The sequence below is a fragment of the Muntiacus reevesi genome, chromosome 21 (genome assembly GCF_963930625.1).
Source record: "Muntiacus reevesi chromosome 21, mMunRee1.1, whole genome shotgun sequence".
Classification (NCBI taxonomy): domain Eukaryota; kingdom Metazoa; phylum Chordata; class Mammalia; order Artiodactyla; family Cervidae; genus Muntiacus; species Muntiacus reevesi.
Genome location: NC_089269.1, coordinates 13576981 through 13603492, shown reverse-complemented (window position 1 = coordinate 13603492; position 26512 = coordinate 13576981). Strand labels below are relative to the sequence as shown.

Sequence of the window (26512 nt, the reverse complement as noted above, 5' to 3'; positions counted from 1 at the left end):
GGTGGGCTGCCATTTCCTTCTCCAGTGCTTCACTAGTAGGTTAATTATGAGCAGGTAAAACACACTCCTGAAAGTGTCAGCGTCTGCAAGAATTCCTGGTGCTGCCCACCCTCTGTGTTAATGCATATATCAGGGCTTTGAGTTTTACCATTAAGCTTTTTTTTTTTTTTAATTTGGAGTATATTTGCTTTATAAGCTCATGTTTCTGCTGTACAACGGAGTGAACCAGCTCCAAGTGTTAACATGCCTATGTCCCCTGCCTCTCGTCCTTCCTCCCCCGCCCCGTCCCATCCGTCTAGGCCATCACAGAGCATCCCATCCCGAGCTGGGCAGCAGGTTCCCACGGCAGGAATGGAGACGCGTTCGCAGGGAGGGGAGAGGCGGGGTGCTGTGAACTGGGAGAGTGGGTTTGACATAAATACCCTCCCGTGCACACCACGGGAGTTTATAGTGGCCTTTCCCTCCCGGGTGATAGACCGTGCTACTATCTGTCCTCATCTTCTTGAGAAGCAGTTTTCTACCATGTGGTAGCTTCAGGGGTTAACACAATGCAGAAGTGATGAAGTCTGTTCAGGTGTTGTCCGTGTGGAGCGCATGAGCATATGGTCTATGAGTTCTGTGATAATAAAGGCTAACTTTAGATACACAGAGGGTTTGCCATGACGTGCCCCTTTACGTATCCCTCCAGACTTACCTTTCACTCTTCTCGTTTCACGATCTTACCTCCAGTCACTTTACATTAGAAGCTGACTCCTCGTTGGACATGGAGAGATGATGGATGTGTGGGCTGGGGAAGGTAGTGGGGTGTGGGGGAAGCAGAGAGAGAGGGGGATGTACAGGCATCCCTCTGGCCCTGTCTGCGTCTCCTTCCGAGGGCACATCCCGTCCCCCAGGTTACCTCCTGCGCGCTCACCACCCCCAAACCTAGACTAGTTACCCCTGCGCTCCCACGTGGACTGTACTTCTCCCTTTGTGACATTTACCATATCGTGCTGTTAACGCCGTGCTGGTGGTGCCCTTTAGTAGGTTGTAAACTCCTAAGGAGTGGCAACCATCCATCTCATTCACAGAAATATCCCTGGCCTTTAGCACAGAGAGTGGCACATAATAGGTTAGAAGTCAGCCTGTGTCATTTTTTTCAAATGATGATGCTTAACATTCTCTGTTTTGTTTTCCAAGATTCCCCAAAGTGAGGACAAAAGGACCCAGGCCCAGCAGCTGATCACTCTTCCAACACAGGAAGATTCCAAAAAGCCCAATGACCTTTCCAGTTCCACTTCAGAGGCCAAAATAGGAGAAAGTGATAAACAGCCAAAAGAAAGCTTCTTCCAGTTTCTAGGTAACTTATTCAATATCTCAGGAAAATCTTCTCTCGGTGAAGCCAAGCAGTCTTCTGTCAAAGATGAACATGACAGACCTGAGAAAGACTTACGAAATCCCAGTCGTCATGAGGAAGGGGGCCAAAGGGAAAGTGTTGGTGGCCCCCTGAGAACCCAGGCGCTTCCAGCAGAGGAGCAGGAGTCCAGCTCAGCCGAACTCTCGGATGCCTTTTCTTTGGACACAACACAAGACAGTGAACAGGAAACCGGTGACTCGCTGAAGTAAGTTTAAAATTTACTCAGCCGAACAATTGAGCTTTTGGACCTAGCCTTAGTTCTGCTGCTACTCATTAAGGGGATTTGAAGAAACATTGTTATGTCCCTGCTACTAGGTGAAAAATTACATGATTCTGTGTACCATATCCAGGGTCTTCTGAGCTATCTTAGTGGGTGGTACTAATATCTTTTAGGTGCTCACTTTGTCACAGTACAAGATGTACTTCCTTTTTTAAAAATAATTTTATTTACTTAGCAATTTTTGCCTGTGCTGGGTGGTGGTGCTGCACGCAGGCTTTCTCTGGCTGCAGCACACGAACTTCTCGTTGCGGTGGCTTCTCTCGTTGCGGAGCGTGGGCTGAGAGCCCAGGCTCGGGAGTTGTAGCGCGTGGGCTCAGCTGCCACACGGCTTGTGTTCCCTCCTGGACCAGGGATCGAACCAGTGTCTCCTGCACTGGCGGGCGGGTTCTTTACCACTGAGACACCAAGGAAGCCCCCAGGATTTATTTCTGATTCAGGACTTCTTTAAATGGGAGTGTTTCCCGTTGTCTGAATTCTTCTGTAGTCAGACCAGCTGTGTGTTCAGTATCTGCGTTTGGGGAACAAAAGTAGTCCTGTGATTGGTGTTCACATTCTATCAATGTTGTTTCTTTGTGGAATCCAATTAGAGGGATTAAGAGAACAAGTTTGACTGTATTTATAAAAGTAGCCTTTTGAACCTTTCTCACAGCTCCAAGAAACAAATCTTGCACAAATTTAAGGAGCATTTCACCACCACTTTTTTCTTTCTTTGATTAACAAATGGGCGCTAACTTGTTATTCTTTTATTCAAATGAGCTAGAAGGAATGTTTTTTATCCAGAAAATGTTTATAACAATGTAGAGTGCATTAGACATTTTGTGTAACATGTAAGTATTCATTCATAGCTAGTAAGGATCTGGTTCATTGATTTTAATTTAACCTCTACTTGAGAATTATTTTTATTATTTAAAGATCTCACCAATGCCGTAGGCAGATATAGATGACAACTTAGAACTGTGCGATCCTTTGTAGTTTCAAAGTGTCCACAGGCGTATGCTTTCAGCCAGTTCCGCATAGTAAGCTTTTAAGGTAGGTGTAGGCACAGACTCTTCTTATGGTTGTGAGAACTGAGACCCCACGTGGATTCAGGTTTGCCCATCAGGAATGCTGAGGTGGGGCTTGCCCTGCCAGATCTTAAAATGTGCCCATCAAACCGCATTAATTGAAATGATGTCGTAATACTGGTATAATATCTGCTAGACGCTTAAATGGAACAGAATAGGCAGCCTAGAAATAGACCCTTGTATATTTTGAGATTTGAGCCTTCAAGTGTGACAGCATTATGTATTCATGTAGAAAGGAAAACTTGAGGAAATTGGGTAGCAGTTGGGAGAAAAAAAAACTAAATACTCATGTCATTTTATATTAAAATTAGAATAAAAATGATTACGAGACATACAAAGCTAAAAGCATCTAATTGTGGATTATTTTGCTGGGAAGCAGTTTTCTAAGCATGATAGCAATGGAAAGTATCTGGAAAGAGAACGTCAGTAGACAAAATTGCTTCCAATTTTCAAACTCTCTTACGTCCAAAACCATAAGCAATACAGTAAATTGGCAAATGAGAATGCTTTAACTGACAAGCATTTTAGTTAGCTCACCAATAGAATAAAATGGGCAAACAGTAAAGTCATTCAGCTAAGTGAGGAAGAGATGCATTCTCACTAGCAATCAAGGAAATGCAAACTAAAGTGAGAACTTTTCTCCTACTAAACTGATAACAGTAATAAGTGATAATACTCTATAGGAGTTGGAGTTGACTTGCTAATGCTCATATCCAGTGCTGTGAGTGGAGGGCTGCATGTATCAGGAAACTTGAAAAGCTTGTAGGTTATTGCCAATGATATACAAAGGTGTTTATTGAAACGTATGTGGGAACACATCATTGGTAACAAATGTCCAATAGCAGACAAATAGTTAAATTTGGGTACATCATAATAAAGGATTGTCCAGAGCAGTGCTGTTCAAAGTTCAGTCCTTGGATCAGCATCACCTGGGAAGTATTAGAAATGCAAGTTATCTGACTCAGACCCACTGAATCAGAGTCTCTAGGAGTGGGGCCAGCCAACCATCTAACAACCTCTCCGAGTGACTTTTTGTCTCTAAAGCAGTTTAAAATGGTGCATATTTTGAGGTTACATGGGAATTGGGTAGAGTCAAAGTTTGTGGTTTTTCTTTTTTTTTCCTTTGGCTTTGATTAATAGGTCAGGTTTATTTCCTTTTGACATTAGACAACAGAAAATGGAAGAGGATACTGTGCCTCTTCTTTTTAGTAAAGCCCTCCTTGATGATAGAGTAATTGCTTAAGGCAGTTCACCAGAACCACCTCAGCAAAGAACAGTGATTCTTAGAGGAAAGAGAAAGACCAGTGGGCCCCCATTTTGACTGAGACACAGGCTTTCTCCAGCCCAGCTTCAGAAATCCTACAGGTTATCAGGCTTAGAATTACTTATAGGGTTAGTAATGGTCTGTTAGAAACTGTCAATTTGTTTAGGAATTATTATATAAAAGTCAAATACTGTTTTGGTTAATAGTGCATTTTGACAGTATAATTACAGTCTGCTTATACCTGATTTTAGACATTATTTCAATAATATATCTGGAGAAGATATTTACTAATAATTTTGAGAATCTGCATTTTAAAGGTTAAAGTTTTATTTCTGTGATATGAGTTTGCTAAAAGCATGGACATTTCATTTTTATTAAGAACATGTTGTTATTCAGTTGCTAAATCGTGTCCAGCTCTTTGCAACCTTGTCCAACTCTTTGGAACCCTGCAGACTGCAGCACACCAGGCTTCTCTGTCCTCCACTATCTCTTAGAGTTTGCTCAAATTTATGTTCATTGAGTCATTTATGAGCATGTTTCAAATATAAAACTTTATTTAAAATTGAATCTATACTTTTGAAATTACTAGAGATCCCTGGGTCGGGAAGATCCCCTGGAGAAGAGAAAGGCTACCCACTCCAGTGATCTGGCCTGGAGAATTCCATGGACTGGATAATCCATGGGATCGCAAAGGGTCAGACACGGCTGAATGATTTTCACATCACATCACTTTAATCACTATTAACACAATTTTCAAGTTTTAGACAAGTTATTAGCTATAATTTGAAGTGTGTTTGTAAAAAGTCCTCATCAAAAAGCATTGTAAACGATTTCATCTTCACTTAATTAAAAATAATACACAGCGTTGTAATTGTTTTTATGTATAGTTGGCTATATAGATGTCATTGTTAATATCCTTAAAGCCTTTATGTAAACCTGTTTGATAACATTTTTTAGATTGCTTTCCACACTTTAACTCAGCCTTCTGGTGTAATTTGTATAGGAAGCTACTTTGTTATTGGGTTGAAATTCTTGAAAATGTTCTAAAATTCTTCCATTTTCAGCAGATTCCTATCATCATGAGAAACTCTTCTGTCAAAACTTTATTGTGATGTTTTATAAAAATTGCTGGTTTTACAGCTTTTCTTTACATAGAAAAGTTAAAAATCTTCCCTATTGTGAGAGAAGATATCCTTAACTATATAATTTGAAAGAAAATAAATCTTAATGCTAAAAAAGTAGCTTAATCATACTTGCTAAAAGTGAATTAGGTAGACGTTTGTTCTAACGCTGTTATTTTCAGGCAGCTTTTACAGAATTTTCTTTGAAGAATGATGCATGTCTTTGGTCGACCTTTGTAGTATCAGATGTGTCGGATTTATCCAGGATAGAGCACTGCCATTTGTAGTGTCCGGAGGCTTAGTAAGCCTTCACATGATAGGTAGGTATGTTTGGGCTAAAATGCATAAAAACCTTTTCACATTTTCAATCTGTACGTCTATTCCCTTAAATATTTGAATTTTTTAGATATTTTACTTTTCTATTAGTATTATTTGGATCACATACTTCTGCTTTTATACAAAAAGCTACACATTCCATGCACAATTACATAACACATGACAATACATTCTTTATTTTGTGAAAACCTTTTTAATTTTCCGTATTTAGCTTATTTGTAAAGTTACATATTTTTGACATTTCCATTTTGCTCCTATTTCTTAATTAGGGAAAAACTTAACAAAGGACAGTTTTACATTCTTAATACTATTCAATTGTGAAGACTCAGCTACAACCTGTGAAAGAACGCTGTAGAAAATAGACTATGTTGGCATGACTAACCCTTTATAGAGTGTGAGTGTGGCTCATCAATACCTGCAGGGACTAATTAGAATACATGAAACTAAGCTTGCGACTTTGATGTTCAGTGCTTTAGAAGTGGCAGTGTAGTTGTTTAGTATAAAGAGTGCATATTTTAGTTACAAGCATGTAACATTTCCATACAGGGTGCTGCTGGAGATTATCTTGTCAGAAATTTAAACTAGTTCATATAAATCAATTTAATCATTTCCGTTGAAATTATCCAGAAAACTCCCCAAATGGAAAACAATTATTCCCCCAACCCACCCTACAAAGGGCTCCAAAACTACCAAAAGGCATTCTTACAGTGAACTGAAATTTTCCTGGAGTGGATTTTTCTCTGTAGTTTATTTTAATAGAAGTTATTTTAGATCAAGAGTTGCATTATTGGATTGATATAGAGTAAAATGGTTAGGATGGTGTTGGTAGTAAGAAAACCTAAGTTTTACTACACATGAAGAATAAACTTCAGATCCTTCTCTCATGGCCTGTTTCTTTGGACATCATGTACTTTTTGGAGATCTTTGGGGTGGAGGGGAAACATTGCAGTCTTGAAAGTAGGTTTTTAATTATAAAATGTAAAAACTTTTAAAGAAAAATCAAACAAAATTTGTCATTTTTCATACTTCTGGATCTCGATACATTGTTTTGAAAAGCTCTTGCACTTTCTGAATAATTTATGCATTTTGAAATAGGATTTTACCAATGACATAAATTTACCCATATGTCTTTTTCTCTTAGACAGGTCCCCTTATCCAGCATTTTAACTTTGTTTCATAGCTGTCTTTGGTCTAGCCTGAGACTCCTGCAGCAGCTGAAATCACTTCTCCAAGGCAAAGCTTTTCTCTACACATCTCCTATACCTGTTTTAAAATGGACAGTAAAAATAAATGAATGTAACCAATACAAATTTTGTACAATAGTGGTGTGGTAGGATTTTAGAGGCCAGCAGTTATATAGGTTGAAATAAACAGTTTCAGCTAAAATTAAAGAAATTTGTAAGGGGCCAGGTGATGAAGACTTTACATCTCAAAAGTTTACTTTGTATGTTATCATGCGGACAAATCTATCATTCTTCATGGTGTTGCTTTAAAGTTGGGGAGAAAAAAACATCATTTTTAGTTATTGGAATAACTGGATTTCCTAGTTATTCATATGAGTTCTATAATGTTTTGTTAATTATATGTTTAACCTGAAAATGTTAGAATATACATCAGGGTTTTCTACCATACATTTTTGTAGTTGAGACACTAAAATGTAACTAGCATGCAGAATTGAAAACACTTTTGTATCAACTTTTTTTGGATCCAATTAAGAAAGTCGAAAACAAATCGCTTAGCATTTAGTATCATTGCTTTACTTAAGCCATTCATTAATTCACACAGAGCTATTAAGCATACACCATTTGTCAGGTCTTTTGTAGGGCACTTAAAAATACAAAGATGATGAAGATATGGTGTCTGTCTTCAAACAGTCACTAGGTCAGTGGGGAAATAAATTGGTGCATAGATCTTTTTATGCCAAGTCTGTGCTCAGGGCCGTTTGTACCCACAGATCAGAGGCTAACTGCCCATTCTAGTAACAGTAAACAGGTCCCGGGGTGGGTTTGCATTAGAAATAACTTGGGAGCTGAGTCTCGGAGGGTGTGAGTTTCTGTCTGGGGTTGGCATTGAAGAAGGGGAAAGAATGGTGTGTATGAAAGACCATAACGGAGCATAGCATAGCATCAGAGCTCCCAGAGACGGATTCTCTGGAAGAATGGATGCTGAGACTATCAGGAACCGTAGTCCAGGGCTGAGAAAAAGCTGGGAATTGGTGCTAGAAATCTTTTTTGATTTCTGCGTTTGCCCAGACAGTTTAATACTCATATGCTAACCTGGTGGCTCAGATGATAAAGACTCTGCCTGCAATGCAGGAGACCTGGGTTGGGAAGATCCCCTGGAGGAGGGCATGGCAACTCACTCCAGCATTCTTGCCTGGAGAATCCCCATGGACAGAGGATCCTACAGTCCATGGGGTTGCAAAGAGTCGGACACAGCTGAGTGACTACACACAGCACATGCTAATTGAATCTTTTAAGAGCTTAACAGGAGAGAGGATTTTTAAGGCAGTTCTGGCGTTTATTGGCTTAAATATATGCTGAATGCTTACTGCAGGCTAGACATCTTGCCAGGTGTTTTCTTGACAACTTCTCTGCCTCTGTGCCAAAAGCGACTGTTCCAAATTCACATCTAAGTAAAAAGAGAAACTTGCTATGATACTCTGATGTGGTGGAGAAATCAGTGATGTAGCCATGAGATACCAATATGAGGCATGAAGGCGATGTGGTTCCTTCTAGTCAAGCACTCACTGGAAATCAAAACTATTATTAGAACCTAAGCCTTAGGTTTGTCAGCCTGTGTTCTCTCCATTAATCATTATGAGAGAGACAGACTTAATCAAGTGAAAGGGACAATTCTGAGGCGCTCACACATTCAGGCTGGCTTGACATTGCTGTGCTGCTGGTCAGATCTGTATTATGCTTAATACAGACAGCCTGAACTAACACATTCAAGAATTTCCTTCCCAAGTTTAGACATATTAAGAATAGGAGCATTTGAAAGACACACTTCGCCATGATTTCTGGAATTGCTGTGCTAAGTGTCATAATTGCCTTTCCTGATACTCTGATGCTGTTCTTTTTGCAGACAAATGGATGGTAAATCAGAGAGGCCTTTAGTAACATATGCAACCTACCGAGGCCCCAGACAAATTCAGAAGTATTTGAAGCAGCAGACAGTGCCGGAAACCGTGAGTCCCTCAGACAGAGAAAATGCAAGTTCTGACTCTAGTACAAGCACACGTCGTGGCCCTGGAAGTGAGATGGAGGCTGGGATGGTGGTGTTACTGTCGTCAGCTAGCACGGGCATACCTGTGAAAGGACAAGTGCCTGAAGGCCAGTTGGAAGACTCTGATTATAACCACAGAGCTCTGAGCACAGAAAGCCACTCAACAAGCAACCAAGGGGTGACCAACACGGCTTCTTCCAGGGGTGTTTTAAATAAAGCCTCTCCTGGGGGACCCGAGACAAGTAGATCATCCTGTTCTGTGACTAGCTCCAGCTCCACTTCCGGAGACTCTGACTCACGGCACCATCTGAGTTGTGCACCAGGTTCTCAGGCGGACAGAAATTTGGGATGTTCCGCATTGTTTACAGAAAGTAACAGCAGCAAAATTCCTCACAGTCCAGACTTGCAGAGGGCAGCAACGCCAGGAACCATGGTGAAACGAACCAGCCCCGTGATGAGTGATGGGACACCAGTGCAGGCCGAGAACCCTGCCATTTATGACTGCTCTTGTAGTAAATCTGATGGGAGTGGCCCTACCACACATGGAAGTGCAGGTTTGCCAAGTCCAAATAAATCAATTAGGCGTGAAACTCCGCAGTTGCCAGAAAGTAAGTGTTCTGACAAGCAAGCGGTAGAGAACTCATCAAAGCAGACTGCCAATCACACCGGCCCCCTGGCTTTCCAGAAACAAGCTGTAACAGACACAGAACTTGTAAATGCTGGAAACAGATCATCTTCCCAAGACACACAGAAATATGTGGCTCCTGCAGAAATTAAGCAAGAAACAGGAAACACATCAGTCGAGGAACCCACTACTTCAAGTCATGTGGAAGCTCCAGAAGATCGAATCGAGTCATTACACAAGGATACTGACCCACTGTCACTAACAGAAGCCACAAACCTTGTTAGGCCACATGGCAAAGTGCCTCCCTTTAGGGTGAATCAAAAGGAAGCTGCCTCTGTAAAACACACCAGTGAATCAGTAGTTGTAACATGCTTAGAAAATAAAACAGCCCCTGAACTGAATCTTGAACTGAACAGAAATCACATTTCAGAATCCCTTCTTGACTCTGAGAGTCCTCAACAAGCCAAAGCGTCACCCAATGCCAGGACATCTCCCAGCCTTGGGCATAAAAAGTCAGATTTCAGCACTTCACGCCCTATCTGTGTTTCCAGAGTCGGCATGCTGAGCCAGGAGGACATCCCTATTTTAAAAAATGAAGGTTCTTCTGTGCTCGCTGAAACTGGAGATGTCAACATTGTTGGTATCTCCAGTCAGCCTTGTCAGTGTCAACATGAACATGTGGCAAATCACGTGGAGGCCACAGATGGGAAGAGTCTCCCTGCGTGCCTTCACTCTGAGCATGCACCTGCAACTCCTGAGTCCAAGGAAGTTCTTCCCGATAGGGAGAGTTGCCAGTTTCCACTGGATCTCGAAGCCAGTGACACCAACATACCTGCAGCAGACTTGAGCTCTGAGCCTGCAAGCCTCTCCAGGGGGCACAGTTCCACTTCATCTCAAGACCCTGAGAAAGCAGAGTCAGTGCTACCGAGCACCGCAGCAAGTGAGAGCACTGCAGACAAGCTTGATTCTTCTTTCTCCTTGGAAACCAAAGCTGATAGCATTGCAGAAATGTCACCAGAAGCTGACATTGGTGGTCAGGGCAATGTTCCTGTGGAGTCACATTCTGGCAGAGGAAAAACTCTAAGTCTCTCCGAGATCCCTGTTTCCCGAACAGAGCCCAGAGACATTTCTCAGGATGAAATTTCTTCTCCACTTGAAATCACAGGAGTGCCAGCAAATCCTGCTTTATCAGAATTGACTTCCCTAGAAGTTGAACAGGACAAAACTTTTCAGTTAGTGGATCATGAGGAGATGAAAGAGAAATATTTAGATGCCAGCCTTAAAGAGAGTTGCCAAACTGAGGTTTCACCTTCTGCCTCTAAATATCAGGGTGTACAAGGAGCTGAGGTGGGAGCCTTCAATTCTCTACCCGCTCATCTCCAGAGTAATAGACCTGAGACTTCACCTCCTGTTCATGATGAGAAAGTTACTAGGCAGATAGCACAGAATTGTGCAGCCAGGGCTTCTATGATCCATCCACCTTCAGTTCCTTGTGGGAGCAAACAGATTTCTGATTTTTCAGAACCCTGCTTAGCTAATACTTCCCCCAAATCCCAAGAAACCGACAGCACAAAAACCAAGTCCCCTATTCAGGGTTCTGGTATCAGTTTGGGAAAAGAGGCTTTTGCATCTGAGGATTCAAATTTCCTTCCTAATCCTTCTGTGCTGAGATCAGAAAAGAGAGCCTCATCTCCCAGAAAGAAAGAGGATACTCATTCCCTAAGAGGTGGTACTCACAGTCTGCCTTCCTCCTCCAGTAACTCTGAAGTTAGCATGGTTAGAAGTTCACATAACCCCGCAAATAATTTTAGTTCTGTAAAAGTTCCCATAGATGTCCCACATGAAGGTGCCTCCTTAACTAACCTGCTAGACCCTAACAGGTCTTATTTGGAATCAGAAATATCTGTCCTCACAGGGGCAGAAGTCACCCCACTTCAGGACCATTTGGGGGATCATACTGGGATGGTATCTCTTGATTTCCCAACTGCTGCCCAATTTGACAACCCCTTGGAAGCAGCGACTGGAGCAGTTGCTGGGACCCCAGCGTCAGTTAACAGCTCAAGCCAGCAGTGTTCTGAAGCCTCTGCTGAGCATGTAGAAGCGAGGAGGAGAGCACATGCCCAACTTTTGGACCTCGAGAGTGATTTCTGTAAAAAGGCTGTTACATTGATTGGGGAGGCCTTTAATTCTGTCAGGGAAGAGCTAAAATCCAAACACTCAGTCGGTACCTGCCAGGAACATAGAGCCATAGACAGCATAATGAATCCAGGTACCCTGGAAGAAGATATCCCTGAGAAAAACCCGTCAGAAGTAACACTGACAGAGATCCAGCCCACAGAGCATTTGGAAGAGCAGGCTGTGGAGAACATACCTGAAGTCCAAGGGGAAGAAAAGGCCTGTGTTTCACCTGTGGTTGGTGAGAACAGTCTCCTTTTTGATTCTGATAAAATGAATGTATGTTGGTTGCTGGAGGACCGAGCTAGGGAATTAGTCAATCAGATTATTTATTCAGCCCAAGAAACTGTAGCAAATGATGTTCAGGGTACCTCGGATTCTGAACTTCAGGCTAATACTTCAAAAATTCTGAATAGTGATAGTGTTAAGCCATGTGATGTGGTAAGAGAGTTCTTGGTGTCAGAACAGGCAATAAATCAAAGCACATGTGAAATCAGTGAGAAAGTATTAGGTAAATTCTTTGCTGTAAGTAACTTAGGTAGTGACACAGAGTCAATAAGAGGAAGAGAAATTGTTCTGTACCAAAAATCCCCCTTTTCAGGAACTAGAGATGGGCAGTCTGATAGTATAAATTTGCAGGAATCAGATACTGTTTTACTAGCTGAAAACATGCCCCTTACAGGGTTAGGTGATAAGGCAAAAACACACTCATTTCTCAAGGAGGACTCTAAAGAGAAAATGGGGACAGAGTGTGTTGATAATCACAAACCTGAGACAGAGGATACAAGAACTCTTGTTTTAAATTTCAAATGGCCTCCATTTGTAAATGATGACATTCGTGTACCTGGGACATCTAAAAGCAGCTTGTCTGATACTTCTGTATGTTTATCTGAAAAAAGCTTGCCAGAACATGGCAACAAAAGCACACCCCTTGCTATGTCAGAAGTAGGGAAAATACACAAGGACACTGAAGTAAATATTGGAGAAATTGAGCTTATACCTTCCATGTTAGAAATGGGAAAACCAAATAAGAAGGATGCTGAGTTGAATATTATGAAATATGAGGCAGTCCCCCCAATGTCAGAAATGGGAAGAGCACATAAAAAGGATGCCAAACTGAGTACCTCAGAAACTGAGCCAACAGCTGAAATTCTTAAAATGCGAGAAGCATACCAAATGGATGCTGAGAGATATATTGAAAAAACTGAGGGATTGCCTGCCACTTTAGAAATGGAAAATATTTGCCAGAAGGATGCTGAAGGGGATATTGCAAAGACTGAGGTGACACCTGTTACATTAGAAATGGAAAATATTTACCAAAAGCATGCTGAGGGGGATGTTGGTAAGACGGGAATGACATCGGTTGTGTCAGAAATGGACAGTATCTACCAAAAAGATATTGAGGGGACTGCTGAAAAGCCTGAGTCAATACCTGCCACACTAGAAATGGAAAGTATTTACCAAAAAGATGCTGAAGGAAAGGTGGACAAAACTGGGATGATGTCCCTTACATTAGATGTGGTAAATGTCTACCGAGAAGATGGTGAGGGGATCACTGCAAAGACTGAAGGACCTTTATTAGACTTGGAAAGCAGTTACCAAAATGATGCTGAAGGGGTTATTCGGAAAACTGAAATGATGCCTCCTTGTGTGTTAGAAATGAAAGAAGCACCCCAGAAGGCAGTGCCTGCCTCCAATATATGTAAGGGAGATGTGAAGGGGACAAGTGGGGAAACTTTGTCCACACCCTCTAAGAGAGAAATGGAAAGCCCATTCCCAGAAGATTCTGATGGGATCATCAGGAAACACAGACTGTTTCCCACAGCCGTCAGCTCTGAGAAAATGCACGGAACAGGTCTGGAGATGCCCGTTGTACAGGCGGAGGCCACATCTCCCATATCTGAGGCTGAAGAAGCATACCAAGAGGATGCTGACAGGAGTGGCGGAGAAGTGGAGAAAGAGTCTACTGAAACGAAGACAGGCTTGATAGCGCGTGACATTAGACTCGCCTCGTACTTCAGGGGCTATGAATCGCCCACCTTAAGCAAGGATTATGAAGGCTACCCGGCCCTAGCAGTGCCGGACTTTCAGCCCGAGGGTGCCACGGGAAGGCTGGACAGGAAGGCATCTGTTACTGCAGTTCATAAGAAAGCAAGAGGCCTCGAGTATGGAGACGAAAAGGAAGGGCTGACCTTAGCCTTCGTTTCACAGGAGGAGCAGGAGAATTCTTCCTTTACCATCTTGTACGAGGAGCCCCTCCAGGACGAGGACAAGGACGCGACCGCCGAGGCAAGGCGAACGCACTCCCGCCTGATGCCTCGCACCGCGCCCGACAGCACGCCTGCCGTCGCCTGCGAGAGGTCTGAGAGCAGAACGGACCTCGTCCATCACTTTGAAAAGGAAGCCAAGCTAGGTGAGGCATTCGACAGTGACAGCTCCGAAGCCTTCTTATCGGTAGAGGCCAGAAGGTACAAGATCTACCCCTTAGCCTTGTCCCCCATCTACGAGGACGACAGCTCCCAGGAGGACGTTCTGTCCAGCGAGGCCTCCCCTGCTCGTCACGGGGCCTCGAAATCCAGGGAGAGTGCCAGCCAGCCCTCTTCTGTACTGTCGCTTCTCCAGTCAGTGTCAGAGCGCTTAAAGATGAATTTTGATGAAGGTGACAGACAGGAGGGCGGAGAAGAGGAAGAAGAGGAGGAAGAGCCACTGCATAAAGGACGTCTGAGAGCCCGAAGGCAGGAAGCTGTTACCTTCCAGCAGCCAGATTCTTCCCTTACATTTTGCTCTGATGATGCCCGGGAAAGCACTGGAGTCTCCAAGAATTCCTATGTGATGTCAAATGAGCCTACCACCTCTAATCTGCAGGTTGGTCTGTGGCCAGAAAAGGCCTCATTTCTGCAAAAATCTGACCTGACTTCCAAGCTACATTCTTCTCTAAAGAGTGCTTATCATCAGTATTTGCAGACCTCTAAAACCCATTCCTCAGAAAAAGGAGCCAGATTCGGTGGAATTTTTCAGGAACCAGTGTCAAAGTATTTCCGCACTCAAGACACCCCTGGCCGATTAAGCCCATTCACAGAGGTAAGTTATTATGATTATTAATTAGTGAAGTAATGCTTTGGGTCATGAAATGACCTAAAAGCTTATTAGGAAAATCAGTGTTTTGAGGGTGTGTAAAGATTGTTTAAAAAAAATACCAGAGGTTACTTTGTTCTTTAGCTGAAGTGTATCATACTGCATGTATTTTAATTGGACTGTTACACTTGAGAAAACAAAATTGCTTCATCAGAATTTAAAAGGCATAAGAGAGAAGCAAGTTACCATCTCAGTTCTTTGCTGACTTCTAGTCTTCAAACTAAATCGTGAAAACATTTTGAATTTCTCAAGGTATTGAATGTAGAAAGATTGTCACTTCCCGTTGAACTTGTGTCTCATGAAAAGGTTTTGCAATATTTAAAAATATTTTAAATATTTAAAGTATTTTAAGTGTTTGCCTGACAACAGTCTCACTGTACTTGGTCTTGTTTTTGTTCATACTTAGCAGGGCAACGAGCAGACTAATTTGAGAAAAAGGAGATGAAAACATTATAGCTGGAAAATGTCTTGAAATTCAGTTACACTTTTATTCAACTTAGAAATATTTGAATGTTTACTAGCGAATATTCACTGAACCTGGGACATTTCTTTCTGACATTCCCAAGATCATGGAACTTCCTTTAGGATTCCCAAGGGCTATATCTTTACTTTGAATGCCCTTAGTAGCAAATGTTAATACTTGAATACCAGCCAGTTGCTTGTGGGGCAGGGTCCTTTTAAAAGAAAGGCTGGGCTTTGCAGAAATGTTTCTTTAATGATTCCTTGCTGCCTGTTAAGTCAGGTGCAACCTCTTCACCGTGTGTTGCAAGGTCCCCGAGTTTTGTTTGTTCAGCCTGGTGTCTGTGCTCCAGTTACACACCCTCTAAGATGTCTGTACTCTGTCTCAAGATGTTCTCTTCTTTTTTTTCTTCACTACTCCTGCACCAGCCTGCCACATTTTTTCACTTACTGAAATCCTGTTTTACAAGGTCTTCTCCATACCACTTCCTCCCACAAGCCTCCCGGGAGCCTCTGTCTGCCATCCCCTCACCTCCACGCTGGTGCCTTTTCTCTTGACTTCCTTAACTTGACATTCTGATTGTTTTGTACCTGAGGGTTTAACCTCATCTCTCCCCAGAAGAGTCACGGAAATGTGATCATGTTTTCTCCTTTCCAAACTGTAAGCTTCTCGAGGACGGAGACACAGCTTTATTTTCCTCTGTGCTCGCTTTTTTATCCCTTGTAATACCTAGAAGTTCACCTTGTGATGATGGTCACTAAACAAATATGCAATAAATGGGATTTGTGACTGCTAAGAAACTGAACTATTTTTCTGTTTATGTTTCTTATGGCTCACTTCTTCCACTTTTATTATTTCAGAATGTTGACAGACAAACTCTGAAATGGAACCCAAGGCCTGGGAAGGTAAGCATGAGTTTCTTAGATAGGCTAGAATAAAAGAAGTAAGATTATGTTTAGGTTTGGGGAGTTTAAGGTAGAAACTTTCAACTGACTTAGTAAATGATTATTTCATTCAGGAATTTAGCATCTAAAGTGTTATTTACTTTTATGTATTTAGGATATTTTATTTTCTGCATTCTAGGACATTTTAGAATTTTAAATGCATTCTTAAAATTAGTTATTATGTCTGCTTACTATATGTTGCAGATGGTTATCTATGATCTCCATGGAAGAAAATATAAACAAGAGATCTACTGTAGTATTCCTGATGCTACATCTTGGTGTTATCCAAATGGGGTACTGATAAAAGTTGTAAGGGGCTGGTAAGAGATCTCTTAAAATTTTATAATATTTTCCCCCTAAGTTGTTTTCTTGCTGCTTATGCGGTATGTTTTTCTTGTATTATGGTTGCATCTGTTTCTCTCCAGAATAATTTTTTGAAACATCATTAGAGTTTCATAACTTAATTAGAAAATATAGGTTGTTTTTAGTATTTACAGCCTGCAGTAAAATAGTACCATTTCATAACTGCATGATTAGCGGGATAGATTTGACAAGTTGAATGCTTAAGTTGAACGAACCATAGCTTTGAAAATGAGTTCAAAATTTGTGGGATGCTAAGGAAATGTGAAGGCCACATGCTTAAAGTCATTTGTATCACTGACATAAGGAACAAGTGAAGGATTCTTTGTATGGCATAAAAATACTGGAAATTCTCATTTGTTATTATGGACCATGTCTCATGGACATGCGGGGACCAGAATTTCTTTGTCTGGTGTTTGGGTTACCCACTGGTCAGTATTCATGTTATAAACAGTGTGATGTAGTGTTTCTTCAAATAATAAAATAAGACACATGTTCTTTATTATCCAGCAACAGGAAAATTAGGGTAGAAGTGGAATTTGGAATTGTTAAGCTATTGTTTTTAATGTAAATGTGTATATAACATCTATATACAATGTATGTATTTCTATACATACTATCTATATACTATATATATATATATATACACACACACTATACTATATCTATCTATAAAATGTATGTATACGTAAATATAGGCACAAGCATAGATTGCGGTGCTGTGTTTAGGAAGCATTCTAAGTTGTGTGCACTTATATTCTTTCTGAGACTCTTTGTTCAGTGTACATCATTGTTTCAAAATAGGTTTATACGCTAGTAGTAGAAAATAACCCAGGTTTTTAAATTTGAATAGACAATGTAGTCCGTGACTTATAACTCTCATATTTGTTTTATGCCTCATTTCTTAGAAGATTAATTATAACTGATCATGCTTTTTTATATTTGTTCAGCTGGATTTTATATGAGAAACCACATTTCCAAGGTCAGAAATGTGTTCTGGAAGAAGGAGAAAAGGTGTTAAATCGTGACTGGCTTCTTCAGAACAGAAAGCACCCACAAAGAAACTTTGTGTTGGGCTCTATCAAACGTGTCTTAAAGGTAACAGAACAGTTGATTTTTTATTTTCCCTGTTTTTTAAATTTTGTGTCATTTGTCATGTAGTAAAGCGGTTCTTTGGCCCAACACTGCTTAGAAATAGTTGCTATTAATCTTAATTGTGGTAATTTTGTTAATCTTCATTATCATGTTGATAATTTTTTGACTAGATATGTGTAAAGTATTAAGTTGAATGAAAATTTTAAATGTTACATGTAATATGGCACATGAAATATTACATGTTGTAATATATATGTATTTTTAATAGTAGTTGGAGTATACCATCCAGACACCTTTGGGATATTTCCAAATATGTTTTTCTAGTGGAGGTCTATGGGTGTTTATATGTGGGTGTGTGTGGTGTTTATAAGAGAAGGGGAGATAGATGAGCATTAGAAGAAACTTATAGAAGCTAGGTTGGGGAAAGGAAGGGGAAAATGTTGCTTTTTAATTTCTGTTTATTAATACTAAGATGAGGAAGAGCTTGCCTTCCTCATATAATAAAACATACTGTGGGAGGTGCCTTGATGGTTTAGAGGAGTGAGTTATGGATAAGGACAGAGTCGGCCCATGTGTTTTAAGGGTTCCTTCAGCAGTAATGTAGTACATGATTTAGCACTGTTACTCCTGCGACAGTCATGGACATACATATTTTTCAAATTAGAGAAATTCTACTTATATACTAACAATGTCTACTTTGAAGTGGACCCTATCATGATGATTTGGATCACTGCTGTTAAAACCCTTGATAATTGTAGAGAGCATACAGAAAAACTCATTATCTTAAAGGGGTGTCTGCATGAATTAATACTTTCTGCAAAACTGTTAAGCCTGTGTCTGACAAATATTTGTGTCTGCTCTTGGACCAAATGCTGTCGAAGGCACGGGGAATAGAAACCCAAGTCCCGTATGCTGTCTTCCTGCAGACTGCTCCGAGTCCAGGACAGGGACAGCTGAGTCGCATGCCTGTATGATGTCAGGCGCGCAGTGCAGGGCCCCACATGGTCACGGAGAAGACGCCCCTCTCCTGGAGCAGGCCCACCTGATGGGCATCTTGAGAGAGCAGTCAGGAGTTAGGCCGCACGGGCAGTGTGAGGGAGGCCCCAGCAGAGCCTCTGGTGTCCCTGAGGTGGACGCTGGTGGCTTGCTGGTGGTGCGGGGAGATTGATGGCTATAAGATAGAGGGCACTGTGCATTTTCATTGAAAAATTTAATCACAAGCATTTCAGCTCATCAAGCAGCATTTGAGTGCTCAGTTCATTAGCTAACTCACTCATAAGAAATTCCTTGAAGCAGGTAATCACTTTGTAGTTGGAATCTTCTACAATTTAATAGCATGTGGCTTTGTGTCTTCCTTGTGAATGTCAGGCACCATGCCAGGCCTAGTGAAGAGGAAAAAAAAATGAATAAGGTATTGTAAGCAGCAAACTTCACACCCTCATCCCAAATCAAACAATAAAATCAAACAAAAAATTCAATCTGTTGAGCATGGGTATTTAAATGGGTATTTGCACATCCGCCATTTGCTTTGGATGCATTATAAGAGAGACCAAGTCATGCTTACATTTTTTCCTACTTCCATTGTTTGTTCATAGAGTCTTTTTTTTTTTTTAATTGCAGTGTTAGTGCCTACTTGACTTGGACTTGCTAGCAACTTGAAGTGAGGAAGGAAAATAAAACTATTGAGCGTTGAATGGAAAAGGCATTAGCATTGTTCTAAATATTTTACAAAGTAAGAATCAGGCATCAAAATGCTTCCTTTTTGTAAACTTGTCACATTTCGGCCTGTTGATAGCTTCATTTTCATGGTGGCCATTCCAAATTCACCTAGGCCCATGCCGGCTTTATCTTGTTTCACCATCTTCTAGTGGCTCTCATCTTAAGTAGTCAAAGCTTTAAAGACTGTCCTTTGAAGATAACACTTTCATGATATCTTCACTTTGCTGTAAATGGAGCAAGTAACAGAAGATACCGTCATCATCTGCAGTTGTAGATTCTGCTCAGGGGTCATCTTTGCCCCTCGTGGGAGTAATTGGAGGTGGAGTAACAGTGCAGTGAGCCTTGAGTCAAGTGCTTTTTTTCCTCAAATAGAAAAAGTGAATCCTGAACATTTCTCTGTTTACTGTGCATCTAATATATATATTTCTTTTTCTTTTTTTTAAGGAGTGACATTGCCTTCTTTCAGGAGTTAGTTAGGTTTGCCCTCATTAGTGAGCTGAGGAGCAGGAGAGCCATTGCTAGATCAGGGACTGAAGGTATTTCATGTAAGGCAGAGGCAAGTAGTTCCTTGGGTTTTGGGTTTTTGGAGGTTTATTTTGTTTTGTTTTTTACTATTTATGTAGTTCATTCCTACCCTGTTTCCTTCCCGTAGGGTTGTCTCCATTCTTACTGGTTGCTTTAATACTCTGAGCTTATAGATTTCACCAAGATGTATTTAGAAAGTATATCATGACTAGAAAGGTGTGGGAGGAAACCATATAAATGTTTCTTTACTAAGAGTACAAGCTGTTTATTGTTGCTAGGTTCCTGTAAGGCTAGTTGTTTACTCCCTTTGTTCATCAAGAATTACACAAATCTTGCAAAAGACATTCCTTCTGTGAATAGCTACCATGGAGAAAACAGAACTTATTAGTAAAATCTTTTTCAGCCAACTGGAGAAAAAAAATTAGTCCTCTAGTACGACAGTTGAGAATGTAAGCGATGTTGCTTATGTTTTCAATTTTTTAGCCATCATTACCTCTTTTCCATTATGCTGTTTCCTTCTGTGTGATGTAGACTCAAAAGCCTCTTAGCTTTTTCCCTTTTAAAATACACCACCCAAACATTGTTTGTATAACACAATGCAGAGGAAACTTATTTGTGTGAGACATTTAGTTATGTATTCTGTTACTGTACCTCAGATCCCTGGGGGAACATTTTAAATAATGTTACTAGAACTCTATTTTTAATAGCAAACAAAGAGACTTGAAGACTGACAGGTGACTCTTCTGGACATTTCTGACCATTTTTTAAAATGAAACTTTAGACAGAAATAAACTTTTTATACTTTAAAGGATATTTTAGGTTATACCTTCATACTGTATTGCATTTTAGAACTTTCTGAAAATAAGATGTATCAGTTTGCTTGCTTTTACACACTAATCAGAATGATTAATAATGATTAATAATAGAACTCAGTTTGGAAAAAAGATTAAAAAATTAGATACCATTTTGAAATTGCAAAACAGATTACAATAATAAATATAATTATTCAGTCTAATAAATGTCACCTCTAATAGTTGATTGCATTTACCTATTTCATTAAAGCGGAGGCATTTGAATTCCACAATGTCCTAGATGAGAATTATGCTGCTGAAACATGAGTCATATAATGAAACACTCAGGATTACTGAGATAGATTAGACAGCATGACTGTAGTTTCAGAGAAGGGAAAGATAATTGTGGTTTTGATTCCTTAAGAAAAGATATGGTCTAAAAAAAAAGAAAGAAAAGATATGGTCTTTTTTGAGTTAGAACTAATTATTGAAAGCAAACTTAGTGATTTCCAAAGGGGAAACATGTCAGGAAGGGATAAACTGGAGCTTGGGATTAACATATACACACTACTATATATAAAATAGATAATCAACGAGGACCTACTGGATTGCACAGGGAACTCTTCTTAATGTTCTGTAATGATCTGCATGGGAAAGGAATCTGAAAAAGAATAAATATACATATAACTGAATTGGTATGCTATGTACCTAAAACTAACATAAGACTGTAAATCAATTATATTCCAATAGTATTTTTATAAAAAAAGATTTTCATAAGTAAGAATACAGAAAAACATGTCTTCAGTTAGAATAAGGGAAATGTTTGCAAAGCTATGAGAGGCCAGGTGCAGAGATAGCATGGATACCAGTATGACTGAAGAGTTGTAGGCAGGTAGTGTAGTCGTGGGTTATTGTGAGTTAGTTAGTTGTGGGTCATTGCCATGTTTTAAAAGGAAAATCAAAATATGAATATGAATTGCTTGGGTCTCAAGTCAAGGAGTATGATGAGGGATGTGGTGTTCCCACATGCCCGGCTATATAAAGAGTAAGCTTTCTGGATCGGTGGTCTAGACCCATAATCAAAGTCTTGGCCTTGATAAAAGACCTTGACAGTGGCAATTTTAAAGAAAAGTTTGACAGGACATGGTGACAGTGGATGTGTGATGAAGCATAGGATCAAATTTCATAATGTCTTTCTTCTTCAAGCCAACTCATACTACAGAAAATAAATGCCACAAGTAAGAAAACAGATTTCCTTTACCCTCACCTCTAATTCCTACTTCTTTTGTCAAGGTAATTGAGATAACCCGCTGAGAGAGTAGTGCCTCTCTGTTATTTGTTTTTTATGGTCCCCATGAGATCAGCTTTTATTTAACTCCCTTCCTCCCTATGGCTTTGTTATGCTTCTGAGAAGGAAGACTGACAAACTCTTGGCACTCATATATTGGTAACTTTGCACATTGCTTAATGGAGCAGGACTTTTGAAAACAAAGCAGGAAGAATCAGGGTAATATTTTTCAATCAATAATATTTATATAACTCTCATGTTGTCAATGTAACTTCTTAGAAAAATTTACTTTAACAGACTGGTAAGAAGAAACACTGTTTCCTTTATGCTGTTATTGGTTAAAAATTCCGCTGAATGGTGAGAATAATTGTAACTGCATATCCAGAGTGTTGAGGATATTGCAGTGTGTATCTCTAGATATTTCAAAGTCAACTTTTTTTTTTTCCTTTCCAGGATTGCAGTATTCCAGAGATAGAGCTTTGCCCACAGTCTGACCCGGCACGTTGCCCTATCTACATCCAGCGAGCGGTCCCCAATTTGGAAGAGCTGAATATTCCCAAATCTGTGTCCTTCACTGTGAAGTCAGGCGTGTAGGTATCTGCTTCTCGTCACTATGGTGATTGATGGCTACCAAAGTTAACTTTGTCTCATATTTCAATTGGTGACCTACACATTTCTGAAGTGTTAATTTTGCTGTGTATACTTCTGGATACCTAAGAAAGACTTTTTCATATTTTAAAACAGATTCCGTCTTCTTTTCAGATCCAGTTAAGTTTTTGATAGATGACTCACAGGAGCAGATACAGGTTCCCAGACACCATTTTTGACAGACGAATCAGTCCATTGTCTTTTCACCCACCAGATTGTGGGACTGCGAAATAAATACATATCCCTGACCTAAAACTCTGGAGCCTGAGCTATTTGCAGAGTGTCTGTCTCATGCTGGTAGTAGCTGAGGGCCTTTATAGTACCAGTGTTTATTTCTCTTCTGTTCCTGGAAGATAGGTAGAGCTACTCTCCCGTCACAAATGAAACAATTTCGTGGCTTGTGCTAAGCTGCCAGCTGGTAAGCATGGCTTTGGTCCTAGGCCTTTCTGATCTCAAAGGTATCTTTAGGACTGTGGGTCTGAGTTCAGTGTTAATTCAGTCCCAGATTGACTTGAGTCACAACTTTTGTGATTTCTGGTTCAATGTGTATCCTTCTTCCCTCTTCCTCCATTTTCATCTGCTCTGATGATGACTGGTGTTGAATTTAGGGGCCACTTTGGACATCTCCCTTCCTCTCTCCCACATGTTAGAACTGTTGGGCAGACCCAGTAATTAACACAGTCCTGAGAACTGTCTGTAATTATCAAGTGTAGCTGGTTTCTGGATGGTTCTTTTAGGAATCTTATTTCAAATACTCTTCCTGAGGGAAACCAAGAACTGGTACTGATCCTGAAACTATGGATCAAAGGTGTAAAATGCATAGTGGAATCCCTACCTCTGATTGCCCAAGTTTAAAACAGAAATATAGTGGAATGATTTTTATTTTTCAGTTATATCTTAATTGCATTAAAGGTTTCATAACTTTTAAATATTGGAAAACATATAATAGGAAAATGATGACAATGCTTGAAAAACATATAATAAACTTAGAATAGTGTCTGAATGTAAGTAGTTAATAACATGTTAATTCATTGTTATATGTTGTCTAGCAGTGTCACTTTGAATGTGTTTTACTAATGTAATTCTGTGACAGAGATTTCTTCTTTTTGAGGCTTTTTTTTTAGCTTTTAACTCTTACAGAACCAGATTAAAGTATTCCTATTATACTTTAACCAACCATTCATTTCTTATTTAGTTGGCTTGCCTACCCGGATATTAATTTCAAGGGGCAAGCTATAGTTTTGGAGGAGGACCATGGACTCTTTGAGATTTCTGCAGCAGAAATGAAATCATTGCATCCACTTCAAATGGTAAGAAGATATAAAATGAAACATTTTCCCAAATATCCATGAATTCAAAAATAAGATAGCTCTGATGATTGGTCATGCATCTCGGTCTTGAGACATGTATATGTCTACTACAAAATGGGCAAAGTATTCGTACATTGTTGTTTTGTTTCTTTCACTATTTGTGAAAATATTTTAATGTTTTCTAGAAACATTTCCATTTTAATGTTTTTCTAGATGTCTGAATTTACTTTGTACTATATGTATCACAATTCATGATGTTTCCTTATAAGGTAATACTCTGTGAACATTTTGCATACTTTAAAAAATTCTATATTTGTTTTTTTGATGCTTATTAGAAAATTGCTTGTTGTATATTATACTCTTCCATTGCAATAATGCATGATCAGTTCAACATTAATAATAAATGGGTAGGTCCATGAATGATTACTTTCTTAAAAGTAATAAGTGTATTAATGATTAATTTTGTTGCAAATATTTTTATTTGAGGGGCAAAGTGTTCAATTAAATAGTGGCTATGTGACAAACCGTTTTTGTGCTGTGCCTTAAAAAAATACTAAAACCCAGCAAAAACAGAAATTTTGAGGAGTATCAATGTGGAGTAGCACTGGAAACAAAGAAATTATACACAAGAGCTTTTGTGAGGCATGGGTTACCTTTTATGCTCTATCTCCATGTGGTCACAAAGACAGCAAGTGTGATAGGACTTGGAAGATGAAATGCTCTAACACAGAACGCCCAAGCCTTTGTAGAGAAGAAATTGAGTATTAAGTGGTTTAGAAATCTACCTTGCCAAATCATAGTTTTCAGTCTACTAACAACTCCACTCTTCTTTTTGAGACACTCTGCTGTGGGATTAAATCTTTAATTGGTCACATGTACTCAAGAACTAAAGCTTGGTTTCCTTCCTTGTAGTGGTTGTACTCTGGAAAGTATCTTTCCAAGATTTCTTACCCCATTTACATTGATATAGAATCGTCTGACTTGATTTTGACTACTGTAGAGTTCTATACTTAAAAATTTTAGATACCACAACTTAAATTTGGTATGTAATCTTCACCAATCAAGTTTTTATATAACCTGCATACATTGCTTAGTTACTTGTGGACATTTTAAATAAGAATATATCTAATATTTAAAATTTTTTGTCATCTAAAGGGTGGCCTGAAAGTGGAAATGCCTATGAACTTAAAGGTGAGTCTTGAACAGACTTTGGTAGCAGGCTAAAAAGTGTGAGAATTAAATCTGTTAACTATTTGTGTATGTGTGTTAAGTCACTTCAGTCGTGACCGTCTCTTTGCAACCCCATGGACTGTAGCCCATGAAGCTCCTCTGTCCACAGGATTTCCCAGGCAAGAATACTGGAGTGGGTTGCCATTTTCTTCTCCAGGGGATCTGCCTGACCCAGGGATTGAACCCACGTCTCTTGTGTCTCCTGCATTGGCAGGCGAGTTCTTTATCATTAGCACCACCTCGGAAGCCCCTTAACTATTTGAGACTACTACAATAAAAATGTGATTACCTGAGTGTATGCTGGCAATAGCTAGGTGACGTATCTTGGGTTGGTGGGCAGTGACTGCACACGGGTTGCTGAGGACCCACGCTCAAATGACGAGAGGGCTTAGTACAGAAAGGTGGAGGTCTGTTCTGACAACCCAGTCAGACCCGGTAAGCACCTCCTGGGCTGGAAAGATGATAGGTTTGATACTTGTTTTATCAGGGGCAAGGGGTTGAGGTGATAGCTAGACATTCAAGTGGAAATACCCGGCAGGCATTTGGGAGTGGTGCTCGGGATGGAGATGAAGGATGATCAGGAGGAGATGCAAGCAGCTTCTATTAGGTGATGTCAGTTTGAAAGCATGAGTATCTGAAGGGAACAGTAGAGGCGCCGAAAATGGGTGGTAGTAATGCCAGAATTAAGTCTGTTTTGGGAAAGAAAAAGAAATGGAATCGTAGAATGCCTGTAAAGGGAGATAGGAAGAAAATCAGTGTAGTGATGAAAGATGCAAACAGACCTCTGTTTAATTAGACTACAGCACTTTCAGAGGCAGGCAGGGACACAGGGATTCATCCATCCTCCTCTCCAAACCAAGGCACAATTCCCCCAGTTTTCCCATTTCTGGGCTTCCTAATTTGTGGAATTGACTACCATTCTCCCAATCACATAGATGGAGTTTTTTTAAAAAACTTATATCTGAATGAATCTAATACAATTTGGCTGTATGTTGGAATCATTCATATGTGAGTTCTAAAAAAAATGCTTCTGCCTGGGTTCCATTGGAAAAGACACTTATTTGGCCTGGGGTGTGGTTTAAATTTTTCAGCGCTCCCTGGGTGACTCCTGACATGCAGCCAAGGTTTTGAACTAGTGACCTCATGAGTGCAGAATTGGCTGTGACGCTCCTTGAGTGACTTGTCTCAACCTCTCTGTCTGCGACCTCAGAGCTCTGGGCTGGCTCTTCTGGGGACAGTTGCAGTCTGAGGCATGTGAATGGAATGGTTGTCCTAGACAGTCACAGTTTTAAAGTTGTTAGATGTTGGCTTGTGACTTACTCATCAAAGAATTATTGCTTCTTAGTTTGAATGTGTTCAATGTATGTAGCGTGTATGAAACCCAAATAATACTTCATCACTTCCAATACAGCACTCTGAAAATTTAATATGTAGAAAATAGCAGGAACAGTACTAAATATTTTTTTTTTCAGTCTGTGTAATGTTCTCAGCGTTGCTGTTGTTTTTCTTTTTAAATAA

At 40.0% G+C, this 26512-nt stretch overlaps 1 protein-coding gene across 1 annotated transcript in view; it reads left to right on the top strand.

Moving 5' to 3' along the window:
• The window catches only part of CRYBG3 (crystallin beta-gamma domain containing 3), a 121816-nt gene that overhangs the window by 41069 nt on the left and 54235 nt on the right, over window positions 1-26512 (top strand). Inside the window, exons 3-10 of the mRNA XM_065913781.1 lie at window positions 1180-1601; window positions 8549-14570; window positions 15945-15989; window positions 16233-16348; window positions 17339-17486; window positions 22260-22396; window positions 23650-23764; window positions 24920-24955. Coding sequence (XP_065769853.1) covers window positions 1180-1601; window positions 8549-14570; window positions 15945-15989; window positions 16233-16348; window positions 17339-17486; window positions 22260-22396; window positions 23650-23764; window positions 24920-24955 — 7041 coding nt within the window. The remainder of the gene's footprint in view (window positions 1-1179; window positions 1602-8548; window positions 14571-15944; window positions 15990-16232; window positions 16349-17338; window positions 17487-22259; window positions 22397-23649; window positions 23765-24919; window positions 24956-26512) is intronic.